The sequence below is a fragment of the Botrytis byssoidea genome (genome assembly GCF_014898295.1).
Source record: "Botrytis byssoidea strain MUCL 94 chromosome Unknown BBYS_022, whole genome shotgun sequence".
NCBI lineage: Eukaryota > Fungi > Ascomycota > Leotiomycetes > Helotiales > Sclerotiniaceae > Botrytis > Botrytis byssoidea.
The window spans coordinates 526,673-549,021 of NW_024065863.1; the positions used below are offsets into that span (position 1 = coordinate 526,673).

A 22,349-nucleotide genomic window follows, 5' to 3' on the forward strand; every position below is an offset into this window, starting at 1 on the left:
TAGACAATATCCTTGTTCACGCCAGCATGACTGACAATCGCCTTTCTTATTATTTTGATCGATGACACGATGATTATACAGCACACGATCAGCTTTGAAACAAACCAAGATTAGATATCCAAGATGTATGGCGATATTAATTTGGAACTGCACAACGATCTTGAACCAAGTTTTATTCAAAGATGCAAATTATTACGTGCATCGCATCAAGATATGTCAGTACATTGCTGCGAAGGCAGCGTTATCGTGGTTCTTGTAATTGTCAGCCTACGACCTTGGTATTGGTATCTTTGAGGCAACCTTTGTGCTACCTGCAATTTCTTTGCCAGTGGCTCACCATGAAAAGCTGATGGACACCTTGAGAGTGTACAACTCACGAGTACAATGGAAGAGACTCGTATTTGTCGAGCACCCAAAAACGATGGTGGAGCTACTATCAGTGAGTTTTAATTAAGAGTAATGACGTGTAAGACGGCCAACGAGGTGACCGCCAGATTGGCACCGCCGATCGAGAGACTGCTTGCCCTAGATAACTCACAAGAGCAGCTTGTCGATGACTCCACGGAATTTGACAACCTAAATACTGGGATTCTATAATTTTGATTGAAGGAAGAAAAAGGGTTGAAATCATTTACTTTAAATTTCACGATACATGACCGACGTCAAGTATATCACCCTCATGTTACTTGACACTACACCTTTCATAGCTTAGGAAGCTGTGATTTATCTTAATTTTTCTGCATTCAATATCGACAAAATTGTATTGTGTAGACACAACTTGCCATTCAAATATTTCATGAATGAAGACCTACAAAAAACAAGCTTAAGAAATACCCAAGAACCAATTAATATGCTAAACATATGCAGCCCATTCCCAATTTCGCAGCTCGTCCAATCGCATTTCAAGGCTGCTACATCTTCCACTCGGATACACCCGAGAAGAAGGTTAAGAATTCAGGCTATATCGTCTCAACGGCATTTGCAATCCGGACCTAGACCTTTTACTACGGCATTGGATGAAGATCATATGAAAACAAACCAATGAATACATTAATTTCCCCAGACTACTTGTGAGCTAAATCATGAATTCAACGGAATGTGATACAAGCTTCCGGGCCACCTTCGCTTGTGGTATATAGATCCCGAGCTTTCTCAGCTCGCAGGATACCCGGGAGGCTCGGAACGAGCAAGTTTCCCAAATAGATATCGACCGTTATGTACGTTTAGTAACCCCTGTCCTTGCCTATGACCGTCATCTTATCTTCCACGATAGTTCTTATCAGGATGCAACTGGAACACAAGGAGTATTGAAAGTCCCATGTCCCGCTCGCAATCGAATCTCAAATACGCAGGCTGGAAAAAACGCTGTACAACCTATGAGGTGGGTTGACGGACAAGGATCGTCTAAGAGTAAGATGCAGAATCGATGCAGATACATATTGGTGGCTTCATTTGCGCATGTTCCCTGCCGCGTTTGAAAACGCGAAGTACATGCTGATTTATATACAAGGAGTATGGATGATCGTAGGTGTGGAGTGTGGCGCGAGTGCAGATATGTGGGGTTGGGAGGCAATGGTATCGGCTCGCGTATACACGAGATTTCGGTGACATGCTACTTCTATATCACAGCCTTGCATTCAATAGGTACCTATTTGTCTTTTGCGTACTAGCGCCAAATTTATATTCACTAAAGCTATTTTCCCCGAGTAAATTGAACTTGGAGGGAAAAATGATATTATAATGCGGTGGATACCTAAAATGTCAAAAATATCATTTTTGCCGTTTTATGCAGTCACCGTATTATACACATGGACTATTCAAGGATATAGTTGGAGAAATATGTTTAAATCTCATGGGTCATTTCAGTGCGTAGATTGGGTTATCATATGTAGACATCAGTAACGAAAGTAGTATTTATGAAAAGGGAATATTGTCAAAATCAAAAGCATCCACCAAACCAAGTACCACCAAATTCTAATACCATAAACATAAACAAGCATGAAATCTATCCTATCACATGGTAAGAGCCTCCCTCATAAAATCCCCTAGGAGCTTTATCTGTGAAGTAGTCAGTTTATATGCGCCGATTTCAATAATGCTATTCAACTTACATGAGGCGTGTGCATCATAGAAAAATGATTCCCTGGCATATGTCTGGTAACAAACTTTTCGTTACCCAAATATTTATCCCATATGTTAGGCCCAAAATCGGTTCTATTGTCCAGCAAGAACTGAGCATGGCCATATGGGAAAGGATCCGGTCGTGGATCTGTTGGTAATTTACAAACGCCGTCTTCACACCAGATTGCCATCACTTGAGGTACTTTCTTAGGATCTATTGCTTCAGGCATGTAAGTCGAAAGAGCTTGCACGGAAGCAGCAAAATGAGGGAGAAGCCATTCTGGAATTTTGCTTGGATCGCCATCGCCAAGAAGACCAATTTCAGCGAACCACTTATGAAGTGAAGATGGAAGAGGTTCGATAATATCAGGACACGGAGAGTCAAGGAGAATGAGCTTATCGACAACTTCGTTATTTTTGGTAAGTTGGCTGACTATTTCATAAGCGATGACGCCACCAGCACTCCATCCGGATAAGGTATAGGGCCCCGTTGGCTGGCGACGCTTCATCTCTGTGATATAGTGAGTAGCCATACCCACTACACCACAGGTGAATTCCTCTGGGGTCTTCATATATGGTGAGTTGAGACCAAAGACAGCAACATCAGATGAGAGCGCCGGGATCTCGGTGTATGAAGTTGCGGATCCGCCTCCATCTGGAACCATCCAAAGATACTTCCTGGCTTTCCTCAAATTCCCTTGAAGTAAGATTGAACTGGCTATTCTTTGAGAAGTAGACTGCATGTTCGATTTTGAGATAGGGGCTGACGGTTTAGATGGCCTTGGCTGCTCGGATGGAGCCTTAGATTTAAGCTTAGGCTTTGGCTTTGAAGGCGCTTCGACGTTGAGAGCCTTCTCAATATCACGAATAGTCTGGTTGACCTGGAAGAGATCAGATGGAAGAGATAGGCCTGTCTTCTCTCGCAATCGTCCAAGCACTGTAAGAGCCATGAGTGAATCCATACCAAGTGAAGCGAGATCAGGGCAACTCGCAACCTCTAGAACATCAACCGACATTTCCTCGGCGATTGTAACTCTAATTACATCACCGAGATTATCCAAGACCCCAATGGTAGATATATCATCATCTGAAGGATCTGTGAATTCCGAGTCATCTTGTGGGTCGTGTACTGATTCCCCAGGACTAGGCGTAGTGACAGGCGAACTTGGATCTTCGCTGTAAGCAACAGATGGTTTTCCTTCGAATTGTGATAAGAATGACTTGAAAGCTCCAATTGTAGGATGATTGATGAATTCGTTTGAATTAATATCAATGTCCATCTCTTCCCGTAATCTTCCACAAACTGTCAAGGCCATGAGCGAGTCGGCTCCGAGATCGGTAAAGGCGACGTTGTCAACAAGTTCATCGTGTTGTACGCCAACTTCGGCTGCAAGGATATCCATAACTTGAGCAGTAATTGACGTGAGCTTTTCATTGACCTTCGAGAGATTAGTTTTTGTCACCTGAACCTTCTTGATAGCCTTTGGGTTCGAGGCCTTGGGAGCTTGAGGTGCCCGGAGCGCAGCAGATGGCTTTGCGGGAGCTGCGGCGGTAACGCCTACTGGTGGCAAGAACATATTGAGAACTTTTCGAGGGATGGCTTGGAAGGCTAACCCACCGACCATACCGATAATCGTATCCCCATCAAACACGTAAACATCGCCGGCCATAGTCTTGTCTTTGCGCTGCTGCATCCTGACATAGGAGCGGTAGGTCTTATCCGCACTTAAAGGTTCCGAGAATCTCAAAGAATCCCAACCATGTGAGATGTAGACCTTTTCTCGTGAATCAACAGCATCAGAACCATTGACGATAAATCCAGAGATATGCGCCACACTATCAATCCAGTACGGGCTGCATTTAAACGTCCCATCTCGCTCCGTAGTTTGAAAGGCGACACGTGATGTAGCTTCCATCTTCATACTATCAAGGATGACCTCTTCCATACCACGATATTTCTGGTCATAGTCTACCAGTGCAGCAAACAACTTATAGGCAAGTCCACGATTGATTTTAGAGACTTTGCCATTCCTCTCAGCCTCTTGTAACCAATCGATTCGTGACTGAATGAGATATGCAGTTCGTTGAAAGTCGGCATGATATTCTTCGGTATCACCAAAGTAGACTTGACAGTTTGCGTGCTCGACTCGAGCTTTGTCAGTGCCCGTTGAAAATAGAAGGTCGGCACGACCATTTGCCACATTGATTGTAGCAGTGAGAGTGAGTATTTGAGATTTTCCACCTGGGTCAGCTATCAATGGTTTGGGTACCTTCATTCTACCAACATCTAAGCCTAGATTCTTGACATCAGGCCGAAGAAGCTTATAACCGTACTCGCATAAAGTCATGGCCATATCTGCGTACAGAGACTAGAACACTGTTAGCTTGAGCAGGGGTTTCACATCGAATTACTAACCGATGGGCATAACATGGCGCCGTTAACGAGATGACCAGTAACAACCCCACGAAGATCAGCGCGTGCTAGATCAGACTGGGCAGTAACAACGGCAACGTCTCCTTCAATCTTTTCACTTACGACGTTATGAATGGTCGAGGTTGAGGGCTTAGGCTTGGGGGGCTCGAGCTGAAGAGGAGCTTTGTCTGGCGATTGTCCTTTTGTCAAGCACCAATCTCCCGCGTACTGAATCCAATAATTTTTGTCGTCGAATGCATAGGTGGGTAAATCGAGAAGACGGACTGAATTATTGAAATCTCGGTGATACTCATTCCAATCAATTTCAAGACCAGCAGTGTGCAAGACGCTGAGGCTGTTGCTGAGAGTTTTATATGCACTTTCATTTCTGCGGAGGGATGGAGCAGCAATAGTGGAAGTACCGACGGTAGCTTTAATGAGTCCCAAGCATACTGGATGCGGTCCTACCTCAAGCCAGACAGTTTTCTCGTCTATGACACCTGAATTTTGGGCCGAAACGAGTCCATCTAAGAAATTGACAGGTTGTCTAGCATGGTTGCGGAGATATGCAGCGTCAATGTCCTCAGATTCGTTAAGGCATCTACCAAACAAGGACGAGATAAAAGGGATTTTCTCTTTACCGAAGTGTACAGATGCAGCCAACTTTTCGAATTGGTCCAATATTGGCTCCACTTGAGCAGAGTGAAAGGCAAAGGGGACTTTTAGTTGCGTGCATTTGAAACCAGAGTTGCAAAGTTGATCAGAAACATTCGAAACTTCAGCAGCCTCGCCACTAAGAACTGTCTCTCGAGTACTGTTGATGCAAGCGATGTTCACTGAGGTTCCAATGTCGCCTAATGCTTCGGTCACTGCCGATCTCGATCCTTGAACAGCAAGCATTGCATGAGTACCAGCAGTGCATCGTTCAACCAAGAGCTGAGCTCGACGTCCAACCAAGTAAATGGTGTCACTAGCAGACAATATTCCGGCAACATTGAGTGCGGCGTATTCACCAAGACTATGGCCAATTACAACAGATGGTTTAACACCCCAAGACTCCCAGAGTTTAGCCATTGTCATTTCCAAGCACACAATTGAAAGCTGCACCACCACAGGTGACAGTCCTTGGGCATCAGTCACACTGCCATCAATCAAGGAGATGAATGATGGGAAGCCGAGAACTGTAGCAAGATTATCAAATTCCATGATAGTTTCTTTGAATAGGGATGAATTTTCGAATAACTCGCGACCCATAGCAGCATATTGAGATCCCTGACCTGTGAACAAGAATGAAACTTTTGGTGGCTCTGGAAGCACTGGAATGAATTTTTCGTGTAATTTGGATTTCAGAGCTGTTGAGACTTCGGATACTTCGCTTGCGGTTACCGTCATTCTCCATTTATGCTGTATTCGACGTGCAGTAGTCGTATATGCCAAATCTGCCAGATTTATGTCTCCATTTCGTTCGAGATAAGATATTAGACGCTCTGCGTTGTTAAGCATGGCAGACTTAGACTTGGCAGTGATCGCAATAACATGTGTAGAACGAGGGTCGGTAATTTTGGAAGGAAGTTCAGGTGCATCCTCAAGCAATAATCCGGTGTTTCCACCAGCAGCGCTGAAATTATTGACAAAGATACGTCGTGGAGCTCCCGACTTCTTTCTAGGAAGTGGCGTGTTCTTGAAGGCTATGTGTACATTGCGTTCCTTGAGATCTTTGGGAAATCCTTGATTGATAGTCTTCTTAATTCCAACGTGAGGGGGTATGGCATTCTTCTGCAGCATCATTAAGCATTTTATGAGAGCGGTGACACCAGATGCGGCTTCACCGTGTCCAACATTCGCTTTGATAGCCCCGAGATACAGCGGTTGATCCGGTCTTCTCTTTCGGTCTGCCGAAGCGAAAACGTTGGTAACAGATTTCATCTCCGTTCCATCGCCGGCTTGAGTCCCAGTACCATGCATTTCCACGTAGTCAATATCATTGGGATCAACACCCGCATTATTCAAAATACGCTTGTAGAGAATCTCTTGTGTTCCTCCATGAGGGTGGGTGATAGAAACAGCGTCTGCAGAGTGGTTGGTAGCACTTCCAAGAATAACAGCCAAAACATTGTCCTTACTGTTAGAGAAAGCAAACAAATCAGTTTAGAAACATGGAGGATAAATTTCAAGAATTAGACTTACTCAGCTAGTGCATGATCCAACCTCTTGATGATAACAGTCCCAATTCCGTCTGCTCTGCAATAACCATCCGCATCATGATCAAAAGTAGCGCATGGTCCATTTTTTGACAAAAATTGCCCTCTACTAAGTCCTGAAAAGATATCTGGGTTCGTCATACACGAGAGACCACCAACGACGGCTGTATCACAATCTCCGGCCCATAGAGATGTACAGGCAAGTTGGAGCGCAGCGGCACTAGAGGAACAAGCTGTATCGATATTGAAAGATGGTCCTGAAAATCCAAAATGATAATTGATTCGACCAGGTCCGAAGGCTCTTACACCTCCCGTAATGAAATACGTATCCACATCTTGGGCTGCATTTATCTCACGCCAGTCGTCACTCGTCTGCCCGTAGAATGTACCAATTCGATCCAGCTTTGTGGAATGGGTTCTATTTGGAACGTAACCAGCCATTTCTAGAGCTTCGTATGCTGTTGCAAGACCAAGACGTTGCATAGGACACGTTTGATATGCCTCTCGAGGGGACATGTTGAAAAATCTGGGATCGAATAGTCCTGGATTCTCAATCCAACACCCGTAAGGAGTATGACTGGTATTTCTGATTTTGCTTGTAGGATCGAAATGTGTCGCAACATCGAATCTGTCTTTCGGTACCTCTCGATGGACATCTAGGCCATTTTCAAGTAATTCCCATAATTTTTCGTGACTTGCAGCATCTGGAAACCTTCCAGCCATTCCGACAATGGCAAGCTTGCATTTCCCTGGAGAAACTTCCATCGAGCTTCTTTGCTTAGCTGCCTGTTGATTTCCGGATTGGGGCGATCGCAAAGTTATGTCAAGTTCCGTCTGAGATTCTAGTACCGCTGCTAAGACTTTGGCTGCACTCGTAGGCCCTACTCAAAATTAGCAATTTGACAACGTTTCTCTGGAAACAATTCTTACCGAATGGAATAATCAGGCACTCTCGGCCCTGGAACTCTTTTCCTTTCTGCACGCACCCTTGAAGAATTTTGCTGAATAAAATTGGCTCTGTCAGCATCTCTAGTAGAATGGCTTGGAGTAGCAATTCTGGCTCTTGTTCGGTATACCAAGTCCCGGTCGTACAAGAAATCACAGGAAATCTAGTCTTGAGATTTCCAAACGCTTCTCGGACTTTTTTATCTTTTAAATGTAAAATATGCTCTACATTCAAACTCGAACGAAGATGGGGAGCATGGTAGGGGCCGTAAACAGGAATGGAGACTGGTTTCGCTTGGAAAGCCTCAGATGCAAAAAGTGATCTCAATGTGGAAGGAGGCCCACTTATCGCAATGCTTTTTGAGGTTGTTGCACTAATATACACTTGATTTACTATAGGTGTTTCCTTTGCAAAGTCAGTAAAAATCGGCAAAATGAGCGGATTACAACGCACGTTTTCTTTGTGAAAGTCACTGAGTGTCGAATTTACCTCGCTCTCCTGGGCAGCGGGAACGACGTAAGTCCAGCTTTCTGGCAACTCTGATCGGCTATCGAGCCTGTCGGCGAGGGCTGCGACGTATGAACCCGTTCGAAATGACATCAACATCACTTGAATAGCGATGGGTATTAGTTGAGAGATCGATTGGGAAGAAGCAATTGCAGCGGCAGCAAAAAGTCCGGTGCACAAGCCAACAAGGCAGGTTTCACTAGGACTGGTCGAATCTCCATGTTCTTTCTCGTGGCGACTAATTAGATATATTAGTGACAGAACTGGCTCTATGTAGGGTCTATACTAACTCAATGTATTGCGACAACTGAGCAATGCACAAAAGCGCACTGTCTATAGCAGGACTTTTGATGGTTCCTGCGTGATATAACTTATTTAGTTCGAGTATCGTGGAGAAATCTGGTATCCTATTTCGCTGGAGACTTGGTAATCTATCGATTTCTTCCCTAAGGGCAGAGCCAGCCTGCTCAAGGAAAGATCTCGAAAGCACACTAGGTCTCCCATGTTGACAAAAGTCGGTCAAGAAAATATGCGTGTCTAATGACTGGTCGCCAAAGACCAGGAAAGACATTTTGTCCCCCATATTCAGTATGATACAAGAAACTAAGTTGGTGGAAAAACCTGAGGGAAATTCGCTGGTATTTCATCAACTGTATATGCAAAACTTGCAGTGGCCTGTATATATTGAATGTCCAAGAGTGCTCAGCTCATCTCATCTGATTTGAAATCAATTTACGGAGTAACCTCTACCTTCAACCATGTCATGATGGCAAAACACTGTGGATCATTATCAGCTCATTGACTTCTGATGTCTTTGTCCGGTCATCAATCTCAAAATAATATGACAAACAAGGGTCGAAAAGCTTGTTTAGAATGATGGAGTGTGCGGGCCGACTAAGAAACGTAGACTTCTTTGGAGATCTAACACTGACAAGTCCATATTTTACAATACTCTCTTCTTGGTATCAAGGTCTATTACCGGGTAGATAGTTTTAACGCCTATACGGATACGAAATGGGACGGTTTGTCCTATTCCGCCGCACTTATTGTGATTAGCTGTCCTGAAGAAATCGGACTGGTTCGAAAGCATCTCATTCGCCCGAGATTAGGTACCCAAAATACAAGGGTAATTTGCATTGGAGCCAGGTGGTACCTCGCATAAGGAACGTCCGTACTGACAGTACATAACACCACAGAATTGATTGTAACAAGTTCCGGTACGACATTGTCCGGCGGACATCCCCACGCGGTCATAACTCTAATATGGACTTTGAGCGGCTCAGCCTACTAGCCGAGCGCATCCCAATGTTGGAGCAAGTTGCTTGAGAGTCAAATGTCTTAGGCTCGACCAGCTAGACCACCGTGAGATAAACACATCCATCGGGGGAGATATCCAAACGTGGGGGATATGCCTCCATGATCACGGTTGTACTGTTGCGGTTGCAGTTGCAAAATACGAGTTGGTGTTGTGGGTGAGATTGTCCGACCGGAAGATAAACACGCTAGCGAAACGCGTTCTACTGTATATTTGTGTCACGTGACCTGATCGGGTCACCTCAAGCCTTTCGCCAAACATGCCCAATTACATTTCGTTCCCATAATCTCTTCTCCTTCTTTTCCGCTTCTCTCTATTCACCACCTCTTCGAGCTAAAAACAATCCGATATTGAATTATTCCAAAAACACGATGATTAAGCTGCGGACAACGAAATTTTCGTGACGACATTGACTGACTGATTGCACGCCCTAGCTCAATTATTCCGACTGGCGGGCTTACACATGAATGACTTCTCTGTTCTTCATATGTTATTCCATGTGAAGAATTTGTATCTTCTATTCTAGGCTGCATGCATATCCGAGCTGGAAGCTTGCATATTATTGACCTCAGCCGTACTACAGGTAGTTGTCAGACAATATCCTGTGCTATTTTCACGCCGTGGTGTTATTTCGAAGACTACTCTCCAGTAATGCACTCTGTTCTTCTTCCTATAACTTAACTTACATACGATCCTCTTATAGAGTATGAATATGGTTCCTGTGTTTATCTGCAATATCTCGAAGCCAATCTCATGTCAACTGATGTTGTTATAAGGCAAATCATCGTTTTGACCTTGACAGACTTGGGGCTCTTAAAATTGAAGGGCCTAGATTTTTAATTAATATCCGGCATTCAGAATTCAAACTTGTTCCTAGATCTGATACAGACGTACGCTTGCCTGTTTCAGAGAAAGTCTCTTTCGTGTTCCTCGCAAAACGGGCTCGATGAAGGAAGTGTTACGAGTGCAATAGTTCTTCACAACATGAGGTGCCGAACGTTATCGCGATTGATGCAGGCGTAGTGCATCCTATATCTACTGTGTTTTACAGGATTTCAAAAATCTGCTTTCTCGTACTCTATTCCGGGTATGGCAGTGCCTTTCCCGAGAATCATCATCTTATGTCACTTTTGGATGTCAGAGAATGGTAGTAGCTGATTTAACGCGCTACAGAAATATCTCCGACGACTTCAAGAGTTTGAAGTTTGGGGAGGGCTAATTCTTGCAATGGAAGACCAGCGCGAAGGTTACGGAATGGATGATTGGGACTTTTAACCTTGATCTTGTCATTATTATTGTGAAAGGCATACGAAAGCAATTCGAAATGAGTTACTCGAAAGTCTTGAGATTGCTATTCAATCTGGGACGCATTGAAATTGAAGAATGAATCGATGACCCAATGATTTGTTTCTATGTTCCACAAACATCCGGTTGTGACACTTCGTAGAAGATTAAATAAGCAGTTCAAGACAAACGTTTATTTTCGGGAGAGGAAATGGGAACATGCTGAGCGCATCTATTCGGAAATCTGCAAGCTGAATCAGAACTTTTATCCTGAAAAGAAAAATAATACATCGATGCCTCAATAGCGTATATAAACAATAATCGCCATTTCATTGGGAGTCAGACCATTGGACCTTTATGTTATCGTCAAATCTTGGCACAATGCTGCAGAGCGTAAGCCAAGATTTCTTCACGACTGCTTTCATTATATTTGAACAACTTCAATTCAAATGTTTATGCCGATGATATTATCTACAACTAGACCGCTTTGGACGTGCAATCTAAGCTGTGGTACCATATGAGCTGTAACACTACACGAGGCCGTGATACTTACACATAATGATCACCTTACTTCATCCAAAGAAGTCTGACAAAAGGTGCTAGATGGCTTAGATGAAAGAGAACTACCATGGGGATGTTATTGAAACATGTTCACCAAGCAATACATTAGAAGAGCAACCTGCTGCAAGTTTCGCGACAGAAAATTGGGTTTCGCTTCAACACAAACATTTAATTCGCTTTTAATCCAAAATTAATTGTCTTGAGCCAATTGCATGCTTTCAAACGTGTTCAAAACATTCGAATGTCCAAACTGGGGTCGCGGTGACTTGCGACCTTGCATATGAGAGGCCAACCTCTTGTTTTTACTGTGATTTGGCTTGCCGATATACCTATGCACATGTTGTCCCTGCCATACACTCAACGATTGGCTTTAAGGAATCACGATCAGTAGAAAAAAAATGGCGAGACCATAATTTATCAATCGCAGCAAGCGAATTCTTATGTAACATTACATGTGTAGGAGTTGTGCAACTTTATTCCGGTAGCGAAGAGTTCCAGAAGTGTGTTTTAGGTCAAAATCACAGGAAAAAAGTATTTGAATTGAACGTAGTCAACGCCATCAAGCAGTTGCCTGAGAAGCAATAAGCACCTGCATATTTCTGCATCCAGTCGCACTAACTCAACATGATTGTTTCCAAAAGATCATTCGATAGCAGTCTTGATAGCAATTGTTCACTCTAAATCCCAGTCTCGATCTCATGTGTTGCAAAGACTGGAAAAGAGCACGGCACTCCTGCTATCATTAAACTTTCTTCGAATTTGAAATTTCAGGTTTTATCGGAGTTTGCTAGAAAAATTTAAAGTAACGAGAAAGCCAGTAGTGTTGCTGGATAGGTTTCACCCTTGATATGGTAGTAACGTTGCATCTCTTTGAAAATGAATTCTCTTGTGCTTTTCTAAGACTATCTAGCACAAACACAAGCAGAATTCTTTTGAATGTTGAGGCATTGCATCGGTTATACAATGATTGCCATCGGTAATCTTCTAAGTCAAGAATTAAGCAGACTAATCATTGTATGTAAACTACCGAAATATATACAGAAGTGGATTCGCAAATGTATGAGCCATCGCAATTTATGCCAATTTTAAATCTGCTTTGCTCAGAGAGGGCCGTTGGGATGGATTAAAACTTTAGTATATCCATCCTCCCTTCTATCAAATTTGGTATATGCGTTCGGTGCCTCATCGATACCAATTTCATGCGAAACAACGAATGAAGGTTTTGCGACGCCTGAGATAATCATATCTCGCAGATAACGATTGTAGGCTTTGACATTGCATTGTCCAGTGCCAACGGAAAGACCCTAAAATGTCAGTAACACTTATTTGTATTAGTACTACCACCGAACTCACCTTCTCGAATAACTTCCCAAAGCTTATCAATAACATTCCTTGGCCAGCATTGCTATCTGGAGCACCAGGATCGCTTGGGACATACAATCCAGGAACACCAATACCACCGGTTGGTCTCGTCACTTTGATGCAATTCTCCAAAACAATACTTGGTACTTCTTTCTTGCCATCTTGTGCAAAAGCTTGGTACCCGACAGCGTCCACGATCCTATCAACCATCTGGCCATTCTGTTTTATGATTTCCTCGACAGCGTCACATTTCGTGAAGTCCACAGCGACACAACCAATTTTCTCTGCAGCCTGTAGACGTTCCTTCACGCTATCCACGACAAACACTTTGCTTGCTCCTCTGAGCTTTGCGCTATACGCAGCCATCAACCCAACAGGTCCGGCTCCGAAAACGGCGATTGATTCTCCTGGCTGGAAGCCAGAAAGTACAACACCATGCCACCCCGTTGGGAATATGTCGGCAAGAAGGATAAAATCCGCTTCATGTTCTTTTCCAGCAGGAAGAGGAAGGCAGTTGAATTCGGCATATGGTACACGGATATATTGTGCTTGACCTCCTTGGTAAGGGCCCATTGCAACATATCCATACGCTCCGCCTGCAAATCCGCTTAATGAAATTAACGAAGTGTAAACAGAAGCTCAAGCTTAGATGAGACCTACGGATTAACACCTGTACAAAAAGCTGTTTTGCCCTCCTCACAATTCCTACATTTACCATCTGCCACATTAAACGGCATCACCACACGATCCCCTTTCTTAATATGCTGAACACCAGAACCGGTCTCGATTACTATGCCCATATTTTCATGTCCAAAACATAATCCACCTTCCGCAGCCGTTCTTCCCTGATACATGTGCAAATCACTCCCGCAGATTGCGGCTGTCGTCACCTTAACCAGTGCATCATCCGGATGTTTGATTGTTGGCAGTGGGCGTTCTTCGACAGTTACTTTGAAGGGTTCTGTATAACATAAATGTCAATCATTCGGTCTTTAAGAGTGTACTTGGGATATAATTAACGGTCTTACCTTGGTATATAACCGCTTTCATTGTTTGCGTCTGAGACATCTTGGAGGCTATTTTTATGCAAAACCTATGTCTTTGAGGTGGAATGTTAACCTTTACCTACAAGTACCCAGGATACATATCATTCTAGTATGATGGCATCGTCTTCCCCTCGTTTTAACTACATTATGGATGTTTCCAGGCTCGGACGTTCATTCGTTCATGAACCATGAAAGCATCACATCAACCCCGCACCTGGCCATTGGCTGATGGCGTATTTCTAGAAGACTTTGTGCATACTCACTCGCATACCTCCTGTGCGTCGGCAGTTGGTCTCGAAGAGTCTTTGAGACTAAAACAAACATCTCTACGACGTAATGATAGAAAGCGAATTGAGATACGGACAACAAGATTTGTAATTGTGAGACGTGAGCTAGTGTTAACATCTTCAAGCCTCAGGTATAGTAATTGATCAGATCCATACGGAAGTGAACTTTACATTCATTGTGCGGGACTGAATTTCAGTGCTAAGCCTATGGGAACGCGATGTCCTTGGGGATAGTACGAGTAGACGTTCTGATTGAATTCGAATAAATGTGGTATTCATAGTGCCGCGTCTCACCGCTTTGGTGAGCATGTTGCTCCTTTTTGAGCGATAAAGTCTACTGCCTCGACTGAATATTTGCAATGCATTGTTGTTGCGAGAGTGGCCGGTAAATGCATTCGATATGAAGTCATACTGACATCATCTACGAATCTTGAAATTTTTGTCAAAACCGAATTTGAGGCACCAATTCTGCGGCTCCACCGACGCTCATTACCAATCGTTGCGGAGCAAAGTATAGAATTGATCCAATTTTGAACCTACAGCAAAACCTCTCCGTAAGGATACCGGTTTTTGTGAGTTAATTCCGATCGGGTCATAGTTCTAAGATATTTTCTACTTCAATCAAGATACACATAGTCCTAGGGTCTCAAAATATAAGGATATCCTTATACAAAAGTTTGAAGGATACATGTCATTTTAAGCCTAAAATTGTTGGGACCCAGAAATGTATCCTTATAAAGAGATTATCCTTATACACGGATCCTTATAGAGAGGGTTTCCTGTATCACAATTGAGTTTATTGTCAAATTATCAAGCAAGCACGGCAAGCTCATCTATTAGTAAGTCCGATGAATTAGGTTATGAGGGATCCCGAGCTTCCGAGCAATGACCTCGGTCTCTGAGTTGTTAAATTGAGTGTTTGGGGCTTCAATTATTTCTTCAACGCCTCCTTTATTTACCTTCTTCAAATCTCTAAGAGCCTCATATCCGAATAAATCTTGACATATACATTATGGCACCAATTCACTGCTTAGCGACTATTACTCCCGCACCGGGAAAGGAGGCTCGTGTATGTGCCTTAATATTCTCCTTCAACTAATACCAACCGAATTAACATACCTTTTCCAGCTCCGAGAAATTATCACCGACCTCGCAAACAAAGTCGAGAAGAACGAACAAGCAGTTCGTAAATACCAAGCATTCGAACAATACGATGGTGAAAAAGGAAATGTCTTCGTAATCCAAGAATTCTGTACGTTCCTCTCGTCCCACCATCTTCCGCTTGCCCATCTTCAGTCATAAAAGTATAGATGGCACGTGCAGCATTACAAATACTAACAACAACTAGATGAAGATGAAGCCGCATTAACTGCTCATATGGGTACATCCTACTTCATTGAGCTTGGGAAGCTTTTGTCTGAGGAGGGACTCTTGGGTGGACCACTCGACATCAAAAAGATTCAGCCATTTGCAGGATTCGCTAGTCGCTAGACATGGGACCTCGATTTATTGTATAAAAAACCTCCGATTCAACAACTACCGTACCATACCGTTTCATACGTGAATCAATGTCTACCTCTTTATCTGTCTAAATTTGTCCATCCCTCTTTATATTTGCCTCGGACCATCTAATTCTTCAATCCTGTTCCATTTCCGATCAAACAAAAGCAGTTTGAGGAGCAAATCTGCCCCCAATCACAGGAGAATTCTCAGTCAACACGTTCCAATCATGAGCATCCAGTGCAGCTTGTCTACTCTTCAAGACTGCTTCATGAGTTCTTGGTCTCATCTCTGCTTCGTACGCATCAATTGCTTCTTTTTGTGTGATTTCCCCAGCTTTGACCTTTTTCAATTGATCAACTAAAAGAGCTGCATCCAAAATTCCGTGGTTGGCCCCTTCGCCTCGATACCTATTTATCATGTTAATTCATACCAACTTATGTGCATCAATTTGCTCTCGAATTTCGAAATCATACGATGGCAAGGGTAAGATCAAGAGATCAAGAAGTCTAAAGGAACTTACATCGTCATGGCATGCGCCGCATCGCCCACCAATGTAACCTTTCCACCCCAATTATCCCATTCCTTCGTCGGGAAATCACTCAATCTCAACGGGGTCGTCGTAATATCTTCCGGAATGCCCGTGACAATACTCCTCAATGGTTCTGCAAATCCTTCCGTCCTCTTCTTCATATACGCCACTCTCTCAGCATCAGTCTTCGGCATCACATCCGCAACCTCATCTTTGATCAACCAAGAGAAAACTATCAGCCCTTTGTAGCTCCTACTTCCATCGTCTTTGGGGACTATCTCTTGCAAACTAAACCACATATAACTTCCAGTTTCTGGGTCTAGCCCTTGGAATAACAATGGATCGATAGCTCTTACAGATGAAATTTGCTCTTCCGTAAATGGCCTTACGACTCCAATACAGTAAACAGGCAGTTTCGTCAAGTTGGCTGCATCTGATCCATTAAACAAGCACTTTCGCGTCACACTATTATTTCCATCAGCACCTACAATCAAGGTGGCATGACTTGTTGTCCCGTCCGAAAATTGCGCTGTCACGAGATCAGAATCTGAGGCGGGGGTAATCGATGTAAGACCTTTTCCTTCATGGATATCGAGATCAGTTGCCAGTACATTGCGGATTTTTTGTCGGTCCAAACGTCGACGGAGTTTGCTTGGTGGGATTTTGTAGCGGGGCGAGGCTGTACGGGCGTTGAGGAATAGAAAATTTCCATCGTCGTCGTTGAGGGTTGGATCAACGGCTGCCTGTTGCGTTTAGACATATTAGCTGTCGGATCATTTTGTGTTGCCAATTTATAACCACGTGGCTTTCTTAAGATGGCTGCATCTCGCGACTTCCGACTTATCACGAAAGTTCTCACGGTCTATAAATTTCGTGTCAGGAAAGTCTTACCGTAGGTATCAACTCGGATAATTTCTCCCCAATCGTTCTTTCCAAGCTTCTCAAGCACCACTATATTATTTTCTGGTTAGCAAACTGTCCCTTCACGCCCTTCCTACTATCTTGCCAGCTTTCCACACGTGATTTGAAGCACCACTCATCGATCGGTGATTCCATCAATGATACCATCAACATCACCGTCGTCACCAACTCATTTACTGCCAGCCCCTTCTTATCCCCCTTTCTCCTCAAACTCACATGCAAGGTAATCGCCCATCCTTGAGCTCTCTTCCCATGCTCATCCTTCTCTACAATCTCAAAGTCAATTCCATTCTCCCTACACCCTTGAGCCAACGTCAATCCCACAATTCCTCCTCCTACTATCAGGACTTTCAAATTCGATTTCGCGATTTCGCTATCGATTTGTTAGTACCAGCTATTCAGATCCTAGGAGAGATACACACGAAGGCATTTTTACTCCAGTTCTTTATCCCTACTGATTAAATTCGAAATCAAGACAGAATGAAATCTTAAAAAATACAAAAGATAACACCACTGAAGTGGGATGATCATCAGGGAAAACTCAAATATACGATGCCCAAGGTAAGCTGCCCCTCAATAACGGATATCCGGCCCAAAAAGGCGTTATACGCGCTGGCGCATCAGCACCAATGAGAGGTGCAGATGAGACAAGGGAGGCTCTAAGGTGCAGCTTACCCTGTCGTTTGAACATGGTGTGTAAAAATAAAGATTGGTATAGATAGCAATGCACATGGCAATTTTCCCCACACCGTTTGAAAATGACAATTCGCTAAGACGAATGTGGGAGGTGAGTATGGTGAGCATCCTATTACGCATAGTGAATGTGATGAATGGCGCGATGTGCATACATGATATAACTATACAATTTCACTAACTCTACACTCCAATATCATCGTGTTGATTTGCTTAATTTCTTCAATTCTTCAAAATTCATGTCGATCGTAAGAATCTCAAACATCTGATTCACCAAATGGCTATCCGTCACCATAACAGACTAATCTTTGAGCATGATTGCAACGAAAAGAGCGGCGAATGTAGTTAAGTGAACCTAATTGTATCATACCATTGCAAACCACACAAGGACAACCAGTCCATACTTTCCAAACGCCTTCAACAGCAAAAGGCAAGAACGAAGCATCTGGAAAAAACAAGAAGATGAATTTTCGAAACATTTCTAGCCCAAAGCAAAGCATTCCATACAACAAAAAACATCACTAAACCCCACCAAATCATCGAATACCCCTCATCTTACCTCACCATATAACTTACTACCAACAAATATCTGATAACAGACGAAGCTTCAGCATGCCTCCTCTTCCTCCTCCAAAAAAGTCTCCCTTCCCGCAATTTCCCAACGAGATGTCCTACCACGAAAACCCATTTTTCGAAGCGACTCTCCACGAAACACATCCCTATGTCCCCTATGTTCCTGCTCGACCGCAGAAACAATATTTAGCGATTCCTGCTGTTCCATCTGGTGCACCAATGCAGCCTATCAGTTCACATCTATCAGAGCCTCCTTTTTTCCTGATTCTTTTTGTGTGTGTTTTGGTTGCTGGCTGTGCCTACCGGATGTTTGCCCGCAGTTCTTGTGGTTGTGGGGCGCATAAGACGAGATATAGTACCGAGAGGTCGGCTACATGTGGGAAAACCCATTGAAATGCTAATTTGGGTTCAATGAGGGAGAATGTGATGATGAATGTATTCATTCCTTGCTTGGATGAAAAGAATTTCGTTGTGGTTAGGAATTTTTTTACTAGGTAGGATATAAGGAAGCTGTTGGAGAGCCGGACTTAGATTTTGAGATGGAGTATCATAGAGGAGTTTCAGCGCCAGGCATAAAGCAAACATTTTGGGCTTGTTCGGATTTTGGAAAATGGACATCATAGAAGTTTGTCAGCGGGAATATGTTTGCGACTACGCAACGCAGCGACAATTGCGGATAGAGAAGGCCATTATTATAAGTTTTGATTGAATTTTAACGTGGACTTAAACTTTGCAACTTGTGAAAGATAGTGATAATCGCTATGCCACAGCTTCCTTTTCCTGGCTGATGGCCAGTTCCATACCATAAGACTCTCCGTGAGAAATGTTGCTCTCGAACACGGTTCTCGCAGAAGACGCGCAGAAGACGTACGTGAAAGAACGAATATCATGTGGCAATGCCCCTTCTACCTTGGAAAGAAAAAGAGAGACGTGATCTAGCCTTACTGTAATTCCTGGTCATAACTTACACTCTGCCCTTGCAATGCCTGCCGCAAACAAGACCTACCTCTTTTCCCTTCTTCGGGGCATTGATCCATCTTTCTCCATTCTAGATCAAGACTGTAGTCCGAGTTTTCCCCATATCCCTTCTCCGACCCGAAACCCGATATACAAACAACAATTTCCCCACGCCGCAGATCATTATCGTACCACAACATACCAAGTTGCACATCGCACATGGCACCATATGCAACGTCCGTCCGACATCCCCAAACTACTCACCGAACAAATTTCCACTGCATTATGCATTCTTACTAACCCCAATCTCCCATGCAAACCTCCGCATATATCGAATGTAATGTAATATGAATGTACAGGTAGAAAGCGGCAGAACCAATTCGATGGGCATTGCATACTGAACTATCGATGAACGTTCCATTTTCAATGGGAAGTTCGCATCGTATTTCCGTATGAACAAGACATCTCGTACTAGTGCTGCGGTGACCGAAGGATAAAGCATATTCGTATCCGTATTAGTGAATAGCGAATATCTCATTGTCATCGGAGGAGATGCTGGAATTGGTGACCTAGTCATGCTATACAATTGTAGCTTCTCGTAATAACAAGTCTACCATTCTCCACACAGCTTGAATATTCAATCAATTGCTGCATTCTGCGGTGAGAATGAACCGCATGTGTCACATTCAAAGTCGTGTCGCTCTTTCCCATTTTTACGGTAATCGGACATCCAAGTATGTCTAGCTGATATCACACAAAGGACAGAGCCGAGTTCATGTCCGTTGGTCGCACATCACTCTTCCAAATTTCCTTCTTTGCTTATGTGTAGTGAAGATAAGTAGGTGTAAAACAGCGTCCGGTCGCTATACCCCCCAAGATAATAACAATATGGGGGCGTCGTATGTTATGCACATGGTAGAACGATTGTTTACTCGTACGCGCTGGTAGTCGATTTCAACATTCTTACTTGGCGTATATCGTCATCGTAAAAGCGAAGTAAGGAAGTGAACGGAGTGATACGTGCTTTGTGGTCGAGTGGAATCGAATCTAGGAGTGTTTAATCTAAGGTTAACAGGGCCAAACAGCAAGCAAATAGTAAGTGTATTCCGTGAAGCGGTAATTAGTATAGGTAGATTTTGATGCTTGGATGCATACTGTAAAGATGTTGAGAGCAACCAGAAACTTCAAAGCACTCTCGCTGGTACTTGCTACTCGTATCAAGAGCTTAAAGACAGAAGTTTTGAAAATGCAAGATTTGTTCCCCGCCGCGTCGCGAGATTGTTGATGTTGGTCTTACTCGGAAACCTCCGCAGGCTATTCACGCCTATAGCTACAGGGTCTCATGACTCTTTTACCGAACCCCATCAATACCAGGAATAGAGAGCCTTGACGGTCATTGTTCTCTTTGCTGATTGTGCAGCTGTTCAGAGAAAATAGCTATGAAATCATTACCATGAAGAATGCCATTTTCGAGAATGCAATGAAACGTTTTGTGAAAAGAAGTAAGGTTTGACTAATCTCTAAATTTGTAATTGGAAAGGAGCTAGATGCCCCCCTCACTGTGAGCAGGTCACACACACATCTTTGCTTCGCTCTCTTTCACATAATTGAATCAGGAAGGTACCTGTCAAGCAGTTCAATTTGGAGACATGCAACAAGATTCGAAGACTGAAATTGATTGGCTACACATCACGTGAATTGTAAGTCAACAAGATGTCATACTACTCATGACCAAGACATCTTGACTTTTGACAAGACTAACTTATAAACTCAATCGCGACCTCACGAAAGCTTCGCCATTTAGCATAAACTCTATTTTCCCGAAAAGCAATTCAAAAGAGTGATGCTCAACAAATGAGTTTAGAACGTAGCGGCAACTTTGCTGTCTGTCTAACTCTGGAGCAGTCACAGTTCGAAAGTCAACTCATCATTCCAAGTCTAGATAGACAGAGAACTTTCCATCAAGTAGTCAAGTTAAGACATCCAAGAAAACCTTCAGAATTTTAAGACTATTGAATATCTAGGCATTGAAAGTAAAGTTTGACCGTGGTGCGGACGACTTTGATGGGTTGTTGAAGATCTAGAGACGAACTTGCCTGGCAAAGTGACCATCCCCCCTTCATGATCAACAAACTTATCAACAAACTTATCAACAAACTTATCAACAAACTTTCCAACGTTCCTTTCGTAAGTTTCAAAAGGGAAATTCTCTGCGCTGCCAGTCGAATCAGACTATAATCAACTTGTTAAGCTTAGAGAGTCATCGGCTTAGATCGTCAGAACGGACTCCAGCGGGTCAGTATCTTCATGACCAAACCAAGGCGAGGCAGGTAACCTCGCTAGGCAAGGTTGTCTCAAAATTTCTATAATGAAATAGATTCTTCACTTTCAATTTCTTTATTTTTCAGATATGCAACAAAACTTTTGACAAGATCTGATTGGCTGGTGAAATTCAACTGAAAGGATGGTGAATGGAGATGATAGATGAAATACTAGGCGTCTTTCAAGGCATGGAAGTGACTCCTTCACATTCATGTTTAAACTCTATACGAATATGTAGTCGAGGGCTTCCGCTATGTTCAGGTCAAGTGAGGAGGTGAACCACTCCTTACATTGCTTGTGTTGAGATCTGAAGTACAATGGAAGATTATATAAGGTCTTTTACTTTCGTTATTTTCGAGAGAACCATCACTATACCTAGATACACATCGATAGCTCGCAGCTGGCCTTTACCTGAGTCATCATTCTAGAAAGATCATCATGCAATTTCATTGCACCAGAAAACAACATCATATCTAATCGTGACCTTTTCCTGAACAACCTATACTGATTCGGCGTATCCTCCACTTCTCAAAATCTTTGCCTCATTTCTATTTTAACTCTCGCCTGCATCTCTATGATTACCCCCAAGCCAACATGTCGCAGCATTGCAAGCGTACAACCACTATCCAGATTAGCAAATCATGTTTACCTCCCCAGTCTGATGAAGATCAACCAAGTTAGAGTAAGGAATTCATTTTATCTACCTAATCATCTAAATTATCTCCATATATTAAAGTTTCATCTCATCTTCCGAAGTCATTCCCATTCATCATAACGCCCTCATCAATACAATTCCCATAACAATCAT

General features: G+C 43.2%; 6 protein-coding genes across 6 annotated transcripts; 2 read left to right on the plus strand and 4 right to left on the minus strand.

Annotated features, from left to right (window-relative positions):
- Nucleotides 1-2,013: 2,013 nt before the first annotated feature.
- On the minus strand, nucleotides 2,014-8,759 carry EAE97_009548 (uncharacterized protein; the record flags this gene model as incomplete). The annotated part of the gene is made up of 7 exons (XM_038880063.1): nucleotides 2,014-2,058; nucleotides 2,112-4,490; nucleotides 4,538-6,656; nucleotides 6,722-7,616; nucleotides 7,666-8,086; nucleotides 8,135-8,426; nucleotides 8,479-8,759. 7 exons carry the CDS (start codon nucleotides 8,757-8,759, stop codon nucleotides 2,014-2,016), a joined length of 6,432 nt encoding a protein of 2,143 aa, XP_038729174.1.
- Nucleotides 8,760-12,140: 3,381 nt separating this feature from the next.
- On the minus strand, nucleotides 12,141-14,452 carry EAE97_009549 (uncharacterized protein). Its single transcript, XM_038880064.1, has 4 exons — nucleotides 13,739-14,452; nucleotides 13,371-13,671; nucleotides 12,702-13,317; nucleotides 12,141-12,652 (listed from the first exon to the last, which is right to left on the minus strand). The coding sequence occupies exons 1-4, from the start codon at nucleotides 13,776-13,778 to the stop codon at nucleotides 12,449-12,451; spliced, it is 1,161 nt and encodes a 386-aa protein (XP_038729175.1). The 5' UTR covers nucleotides 13,779-14,452; the 3' UTR covers nucleotides 12,141-12,448.
- A 603-nt stretch (nucleotides 14,453-15,055) lies between these two features.
- EAE97_009550 (uncharacterized protein) lies at nucleotides 15,056-15,534 on the plus strand (the record flags this gene model as incomplete). The annotated part of the gene is made up of 3 exons (XM_038880065.1): nucleotides 15,056-15,112; nucleotides 15,172-15,295; nucleotides 15,392-15,534. The coding sequence occupies 3 exons, from the start codon at nucleotides 15,056-15,058 to the stop codon at nucleotides 15,532-15,534; spliced, it is 324 nt and encodes a 107-aa protein (XP_038729176.1).
- A 166-nt stretch (nucleotides 15,535-15,700) lies between these two features.
- Nucleotides 15,701-17,426, minus strand: EAE97_009551 (uncharacterized protein; the record flags this gene model as incomplete). Its single annotated transcript, XM_038880066.1, has 5 exons — nucleotides 15,701-15,953; nucleotides 16,067-16,818; nucleotides 16,967-17,026; nucleotides 17,213-17,369; nucleotides 17,419-17,426. 5 exons carry the CDS (start codon nucleotides 17,424-17,426, stop codon nucleotides 15,701-15,703), a joined length of 1,230 nt encoding a protein of 409 aa, XP_038729177.1.
- An 875-nt stretch (nucleotides 17,427-18,301) lies between these two features.
- On the plus strand, nucleotides 18,302-18,655 carry EAE97_009552 (uncharacterized protein; the record flags this gene model as incomplete). The annotated part of the gene is made up of 1 exon (XM_038880067.1): nucleotides 18,302-18,655. One exon carries the CDS (start codon nucleotides 18,302-18,304, stop codon nucleotides 18,653-18,655), a length of 354 nt encoding a protein of 117 aa, XP_038729178.1.
- A 366-nt stretch (nucleotides 18,656-19,021) lies between these two features.
- EAE97_009553 (uncharacterized protein) lies at nucleotides 19,022-19,796 on the minus strand (the record flags this gene model as incomplete). Its single annotated transcript, XM_038880068.1, has 3 exons — nucleotides 19,022-19,171; nucleotides 19,231-19,475; nucleotides 19,517-19,796. 3 exons carry the CDS (start codon nucleotides 19,794-19,796, stop codon nucleotides 19,022-19,024), a joined length of 675 nt encoding a protein of 224 aa, XP_038729179.1.
- Nucleotides 19,797-22,349: the final 2,553 nt, after the last annotated feature.